Source organism: Anopheles funestus, chromosome X (genome assembly GCF_943734845.2).
Source record: "Anopheles funestus chromosome X, idAnoFuneDA-416_04, whole genome shotgun sequence".
In the NCBI taxonomy this organism is placed as follows: Eukaryota; Metazoa; Arthropoda; class Insecta; order Diptera; family Culicidae; genus Anopheles; species Anopheles funestus.
In genome coordinates this window covers 16,656,000-16,663,365 of record NC_064597.1, presented here as the reverse complement: position 1 = coordinate 16,663,365, position 7,366 = coordinate 16,656,000, and the positions used below count along the sequence as shown (strand labels likewise).

Sequence of the window (7,366 nt, the reverse complement as noted above, 5' to 3'; positions counted from 1 at the left end):
AAGTTATAGCAACAACAAAACTAAACTGAGTATATTAAAGCAACGAACCTAATCGTCGATAGTTTCCTTTATAATAAATTTCAGACAGTTTTCCACTTCTACACTTGGTAAGGTTGTTCTTCTCTCAATTTTCCGATACATATTTGCGTGCTATTCGTAGGAATGCATGGCAGCAGATATTTTTTATAAGCAACCCAACATATGCTTTTGACATAAGTCCTCTAAGCAATGGCGCCTAGGAAAAATGATAAAAATTCACCTTCTAAATAAATACACCTTGATAATTGCGGCTGAAAGTGATTTAACAGCTGGCAACCGCCAGTTTGAAAGCTGTCACAGAAACTCTTGATGTACGTATTGAAAGTTTTCAGCATACCGTTCACTGCATTGTGTGGCCGTCGCCAGAGTTCATCATAGCACGGAGCAAAAAACAACAAAACTATAAGCAAAGTAAGCTCACCGACTTGAAGCATATACGGCAGATCGATCAGGAACATAGAAAAGCAGCACAATGTCACCAACGAGTAATTTTGAGCTTTCCGATATCGTCACAATCAACATTTCCAACTCACAGAATGATACCGTATCGTTCGAACGAAAATACAGCCGATCGTTGAAGATTTACGAGTTCAAGGTGAGTCATCGTGCATCGGGGCGAGTCTTTTCCCTTCCCCATCTTCCTCGTGCGTTTGGGAATGCAAACAAAATCTCTATTCCATTCATACCACATGTTAACAAAACATCGATTTGTATCCTTTCAGGCGAAGCTGGAACCAATTACCGGTGGAAATGCTGGTACTATGCGGCTTGAACTGTACAGTGGGGACAGATTGGTGTCCAAACTGGACGATGACAACCAACCACTCGGTAGCTATTCGATTGAAGACGGCATGCGGGTGCATGTTGTGGATCAGTTCCAGTGCATCCAGGAAAATGTGCCGAAGTTTGAGCTATCGCAGGAAGAGTACGACAAGAAGGCGGACAGTGTGCGCAACTTCCTGAAGAAAAACAAACTCGGCAAGTACAATGAGGAAGAGATGGCCAAACAGGAAGAGGAACGAAAGAGACAAGAGGAGGAAGATCGCCAAAAACTCGACGCCACTACCATCGGGGCCCGGTGCCGAGTGACAGCCAAAAACAATCCCGTGCGGCTCGGTACAGTCATGTACAAGGGTCTACTGGAATCTAAACCTGGCGTATTCATTGGCGTAAAGTTTGACGAACCGCTCGGAGTAAACGATGGCAGCGTAAATGGTAAAAGATACTTCGACTGTGGACCCAAATACGGTAGTTTCGTTGCACCGAAAGCGGTCGAGGTTGGTGATTTTCCACCGGAAGAGTATTCCCTCGATGACGAGCTGTAAAAGCCATCCGTATGGATGATCCGACGATTCTTTTCGGCATTCCAATGGAGTGTGTTTTCATGTGTGTACCGTGTGTGTGCTTTGCTAAAGTGATATGATGATAAAGAGCAGCACTAGGATCTAGAAACATTTTCTAGACGAAAAATGGGGGTTTGCATACAAAAAAACTTGTCATGCCCGAATGCAACAAAAAGTTAAATTGTGTGTTTTCTCTTACATCTAACCGTTTAGGCACTATTGTATCGATCTGCTAAGCTAAACTATAGAATGTTTCTTTCTAAATTGTCACTATGTAACGCTATTGTGTTCTTTTCAAATAAAAGTCGAATAACCGAATGTTTGCATATGCTTTCTTTAAGAACAAAAAACTTGTAAAAAAAATGATTTAAAGCTATAGGAAAACTATATATGCTATCTCAATCTAACCATCGTTTGATGCTATGTAGATACAAAATTATTTGCTAAGAATAAGTGATGAATTTTACGTAATTATGGAACTGTAATCAATTTAATATTGTTCAAATCCAAAATTATTTCTAACCTTTGTGCAACACCTTTGAAGGTGTATATCAACTGTGGTATTTTTGAAGATTATCTTGGAGTGTGTTTATGCCGTTTGCGCGGAGATAATTGTTATTTTGGTTATTTTAAAATTTATTTTCGATACTAAAACTCGGCATCACCACTTTTCATAAGTAATCAAATGTATAAATTATTGAAAATTAATAAAAGTCTCTAGATGCGAATGACAGTTCGCAATCTGTCAACATTTCCAGTCATGTGCAACATGGCCCAGCCTTGTGCCGTAGGATATTTCAGGTGACAGATTGATGGCTATCTCGCATTCTACGTGATTGTTGCCGCTCGTGTTCGTAAAATATTCTTATTTTCAAGCTATTTTATGGTGTAAATAAAATGCAGGTATGTTTCCAAAACGTTTAACTTCACTGTAGTTTCCCGTCGTATATCTCACGCTGGAGCGGGCCTTTCTAATTTTCTTTTGGTTTGTCGGAAACGTTTCAAGGAAACACAAGAGAAATCGCTTTCGGTCAAAACGGGATCATCCCGCGGAGTTTCGCGGGTGTTGGACAAACTGCGGGCATCCGTTGAATCGAAAAACTTCTACGAAGCACATCAGATGTACCGCACGCTTTACTTTCGGTATGTGTCGCAGGGAAAATATGACGACGTGCTGGAACTGCTATACGACGGTGCACTGACAATGCTGGAGCACGAACAGTATAGCAGTGGTGCGGATCTTGGATTGTTGATTATCCAAACACTCGAAAAAGCTGGAATAGCTGTTGGATGTAGCGAGCAATGGATGAAACGGCTTACAGAGTTGATCGGCAAAATTAAACCAACAATTGTCGATCGGGAAACGTTGCTCGTAAGTATAGAGCCTTACAGGCTAAGATAACATCGATTAATAACAATTCTCATGCGTATACCCGCAGGAAAAGGCAATGAAGTGGAGCGGTTCGCTCGTGATGTCCCCGACCGGACATCCGTTGATGCACCAGCTGTACGCGCAGATACTGTACCGGGAGGGTGATCTGACGCACGCTCGTCATCATTTCGCACTGGCCAGGGATGGTACCAGCTGTGGTTTTCTGTTGATCGAAATCAGCCGCACGAAAGGTTTCACCAGTGAGATCGATCTGTTCGTTGCCCATGTTGTGCTGCAGCAGCTTGCCCTTAAGGAACCGACGGTTGCTGCGGACACGTTTGCGACGTACTGCAAATTTCACTCTGAAATCGCCTGTACCGATCCGCCGTTCGCTTTTCCGCTGCTCAACTTTCTCTTCTTTTTGCTGCAGCTGGTCGAGCAGAACAATCGCAAGTTTGCGACGTTCTGGGCGTTGTGTGAACTGTACAAACCGTCGCTCGAGCGGGATCGGTCTTACGAGAAGTATTTGCAGAAGATAGGCGTTAAATATTTTGACGGCAATAGATATGAGCAGCGGAACATTATCTTTAGCGATCTGCTGCAGCAATTTTTTATCGACCTGGAGGAAGACGAGCTAGAAGAAGGAACAAGCGTCCATGGGGAGGTTGATTAATTGTGATCGTACGTAAGCTTGTTGGCGTAGGAGGGAAAGCAAGTGAGAGGTGAATTAATTATATTATTGTTTTGAGTTTTTGTTCGCTAGTGGGTGTCAGAGGTAGGACGACAGATAGATGTACATGATTCCAATATGTCGTCTCTGTGCGGATGGGAAGTAGGTAATGTAGGTTCGATTATCATAGAACCAACTTGAACATGTAAATTAACTTCGTATCGCGAGTAGTACTAAACAACTGTACGGCAATGGTAAACGATGTACACAGGGAGCTCCATATCGCACTAGCGATTTTACAACTGGTTCAAGCGAAATTATCAGTTAGTTAGAATTGTTTAGTGTAGTTTAAAAAAGCGCATTTTTGCGTGTATAGCACTACCTTTTGTATCTAAGATTTTGGTAAAGAAAGGTTGGTGTTGTACATGGAGATTTCGTTCTTCCTATTTAACTTTTTCTTCACTATTTCAGTTATACAAGGGTGTCACAATGCACGTAAAACTACCATAAAACCGGAGCAAATTATTTCATATAGCAGATAATAGCAAACTTATTAATCAATTATTAAAAATTGGAGCAAATTGTTTCGTTTATTTAAGGTGCTTTGTCCGCCTCTTTGGGTACGGAGCAAAAGTAAAAAAAACGAAAAGTTCATTACTTTAAGCAGCCTAATAGTCAGCTTGTTAAAATTTCTTCAATATGTTTTTCGCGACCATCCATCAGTGCATGAAGATGAAAAAGGTATCGTTTGTGATATAGCTAATATTTATTTGCAACGGTTCTAACAGTCGGATAAGCTACGGATGGCAAATATCTGTTCCTCGACTTATATACACAAACTTTCGGTTCTAATAGTCGTAAAAAAGTACGATCGTAACAATTTAGTTAAGGAAACGATTGTTTGAGTAATAAAGTGACACGTAAAGACATCTAACGCATCCGAATGACTGTTCCCGTATCACAATTTTTTTCCTAAAAAACGCAATACAAATGATTATTATGATTATACATTCCTTGTTTTAATTAAAGGTTCGAATAAAATTCCTGGCTATTCTAGTAAGAATATATACATGTTATGTCGTAATGATATCTGTTTTTCGAGAAGTTTTTTTGAGATATTATCCAATAGAAGGAATCTAGCCTTTTCGGAAGGATTTGGTACCAACTGGTAAAAAAATGTAATTTGTAGTAGTTGTTGGCCAGAGCAGAAACCGGGGGACACCGCAATTGCATACTTCTAGGCGATGTGAACACAAGACATAGCAAAGACAACATTGTGGATTAACAAAAAGTTTCCAAAACGCTCGCCTTATCGCATTTTATGGCAATGCACCGTGAACCGCAAACAGCTGACGTATGCCAGCTGTTTTGACAGCAGCTATTTGTTGTTATTATGAAATTCCGGTAAGCACACCGATTAAGACCACAACACGGCGCCTTTCCCAGGTGTGGTGTGTTAAAGCATTTGTGAAATATCTTACCATTAAGAATATTTGTAATATTTACAACGACTGAGATTTGGAAGAGTTTTGGGTGGAAAATATCTTCTTCCTCGGGACGGTAGGTAACGCTATAAGTGGTATTCATTTCCGTAGCTCAGCACAACACATGCGATATCGCGACGTTATTGAAAATTTTGTTCGTATATCTAATTCATAGATTGAAAAGCTTATATAACTACTTGTATCTCTTTTAAAGTTTGAGAAATGCTACAAATCACGAGAGGTGTTCACACGAGCCGTGAACTACTGACACAGCGGTGCTCGAAGTTAATCGACAGTGTTATCCGAGTGGACCATGCCGGTGAACTGGGAGCAAACCAAATCTACCGTGGACAGATGGCGGTTCTTGGTAAGGAATGATATGTTCTTGCAGACTTACAACTGCTATCCTGAGCAGTATAGGTTATACACAGAGCACATGTTTTAGCTGGAGGTGAATTGCTGTGCATATAAACCATATCACATATCAAACATAGGCCAATCACCACTTACTCACTCATGAAAGAATCAAGTCTTAACTCAAAATCCCTAGCCTCCCGTATATCGAGAGTTTAGTTCGCGAAACAGATTACAGAGATTCATTCGTTGGCCACTGTTGATCGTCCTTATTCTATCCGCAGGACATACCAAGGCGGGCAAAACCATCCAGCATATGTGGGAGCAGGAGAAGGCCCACAAAGAAGAGTTCGATCGGCTTATCAACAAATACCGCGCCCGTCCAACGGCACTGCTACCGTTCTGGAACGTTGCCGGCTTTGCGCTCGGTGCCGGTACGGCGCTGCTCGGTGAAAAGGCCGCCATGGCATGTACGGTCGCGGTCGAATCGGTTATTGTCGAACATTACAACGACCAGCTGCGTAAGCTGATGGACGATCCGAACTTCACCGACAAGGAGCTGCTCGATACGATCCAGCGCTTCCGGGATGAAGAGCAGGAACATCACGACACGGGAATAGAGCATGGTGCGGAACAGGCCCCGTTCTATCGTGCACTAACGGACGTCATTAAGTTTGGTTGCCGTACGGCAATCAAGATAGCGGAAAAGGTATAGTTGCTTTCTGTAGTTGTTATCATTTTAGGTTCCTAATCCCAAGCAGTTGAACGCAGGCACTTCAATCAGGAAGGTTTTATGAGCGATTAAATGTACATGTTTGTCTTGATAGCACAGTTTAATGCATTGTGAACATCCCTCTTCATCATTCTTGTGTATTAAATATTTCGTTGTATTAATGATTCCTATTTGATAAAAAGTAGTAGTGGAGTCTCTCTCTCTTCTTGGCTTTAACGACCTTACAAGGTCACGCCGGCCATTTCTGGCTTACTAGACTTATTTTACCACGTAGCCGGATAGTCAGTCCTTGCTACGGGGGAACGATCCGGATGGGATTTGAACCCGGTCCTGCCGTGTGGACGGGCGCCGTTTATCACATGCACCACCGGGCCGCCCCCTATGGAGTCCTATATCAGTTAAATGTGGGACGTTCCGGTAAAATAAAAACACAAACATTAATAATAAACTCTAACTTAGGTTGTAATACCAACAACATACCGAAACTATTCCAGTAGCGGATCTAACGGTGGGCGGAGTAGGCGGCCGCCTAGGGCCCCGTTGTTTGGAGGAGCCCCGAAAGACGACAGAACATTTCATACGTAACGGAGCTTGAGTAGAAGAACCTCCCCCGGCTTATCTACTACCTGATCGAACTCGAACACTAGAGGCCCCTTTAAACCCATGAACGAACGTTTTCCGAAGAATCATATGGATAACCGGGGCTCTAAGATTACGACAATGCGATTTTTTCTCTGCCATCCAGGTTCGGCGGTGACTAGGTTGTAAATTTGTTGACCTTCTCGCTTAATCGTACAGAGCAGCCAGGAGCTCCTTTAAATCGAGAACGAACGTTTTCCAAGGAATGATATGGACAGCCGAGACCTCAGTAGTGGGTTGTTCTTCCTTGAAATCCATATGCACAGGTTTGCGAGTGTGTTTCGGTTAACGGTATTTCCCTGAGCACCTCCCCCCCCCCCTCCCTCATCGTTTGCGTAGTTGTAGGGGCCCTCCAGTAATAACTCCCCCCTCCCGGTCAGCACTTTTGAAAACAGTTAAGTCCCCCATCAGTTTTTTTTTCAAAATTCAGTTTATTGACAGTGCAACCATACTTTTTGGGCCCCAATTACGCCTAAGTAGTGCGTTCATGTTACAATTTTCCATGCATTTATGTTGGCAGGGTTCGCAATATCTGATGAATATGCAGTTCCTTTGAAAAATAACAAAACGACAAAATTCTACTGGGATCATTTAGATCGTAAGTCAGAAAAATAACAACTTTGTATAGGAGTTAGAAGGATAGGTCACCGATTTAAAAAAGTGCCAACCCCCTTCCGAAAAACAATCGTATACCAGTAGTGGCAAACAAGAAGGTCCCATCTCTCTGAAATA

The 7,366-nt window shown here is 42.3% G+C and overlaps 3 protein-coding genes across 3 annotated transcripts; all 3 read left to right on the top strand.

The window, feature by feature from the left end:
• Positions 1 to 355: 355 nt before the first annotated feature.
• LOC125766444 (tubulin-folding cofactor B-like) lies at positions 356 to 1,700 on the top strand. Its single transcript, XM_049432460.1, has 2 exons — positions 356 to 634; positions 762 to 1,700. The coding sequence occupies exons 1-2, from the start codon at positions 512 to 514 to the stop codon at positions 1,362 to 1,364; spliced, it is 726 nt and encodes a 241-aa protein (XP_049288417.1). The 5' UTR covers positions 356 to 511; the 3' UTR covers positions 1,365 to 1,700.
• Positions 1,701 to 2,154: 454 nt separating this feature from the next.
• LOC125766204 (Golgi to ER traffic protein 4 homolog) lies at positions 2,155 to 4,432 on the top strand. The gene is made up of 3 exons (XM_049431981.1): positions 2,155 to 2,285; positions 2,389 to 2,754; positions 2,822 to 4,432. The coding sequence occupies exons 1-3, from the start codon at positions 2,280 to 2,282 to the stop codon at positions 3,425 to 3,427; spliced, it is 978 nt and encodes a 325-aa protein (XP_049287938.1). The 5' UTR covers positions 2,155 to 2,279; the 3' UTR covers positions 3,428 to 4,432.
• Positions 4,433 to 4,810: 378 nt separating this feature from the next.
• Positions 4,811 to 6,187, top strand: LOC125766624 (5-demethoxyubiquinone hydroxylase, mitochondrial). Its single transcript, XM_049432863.1, has 3 exons — positions 4,811 to 4,984; positions 5,123 to 5,275; positions 5,547 to 6,187. The coding sequence occupies exons 2-3, from the start codon at positions 5,131 to 5,133 to the stop codon at positions 5,975 to 5,977; spliced, it is 576 nt and encodes a 191-aa protein (XP_049288820.1). The 5' UTR covers positions 4,811 to 4,984; positions 5,123 to 5,130; the 3' UTR covers positions 5,978 to 6,187.
• Positions 6,188 to 7,366: the final 1,179 nt, after the last annotated feature.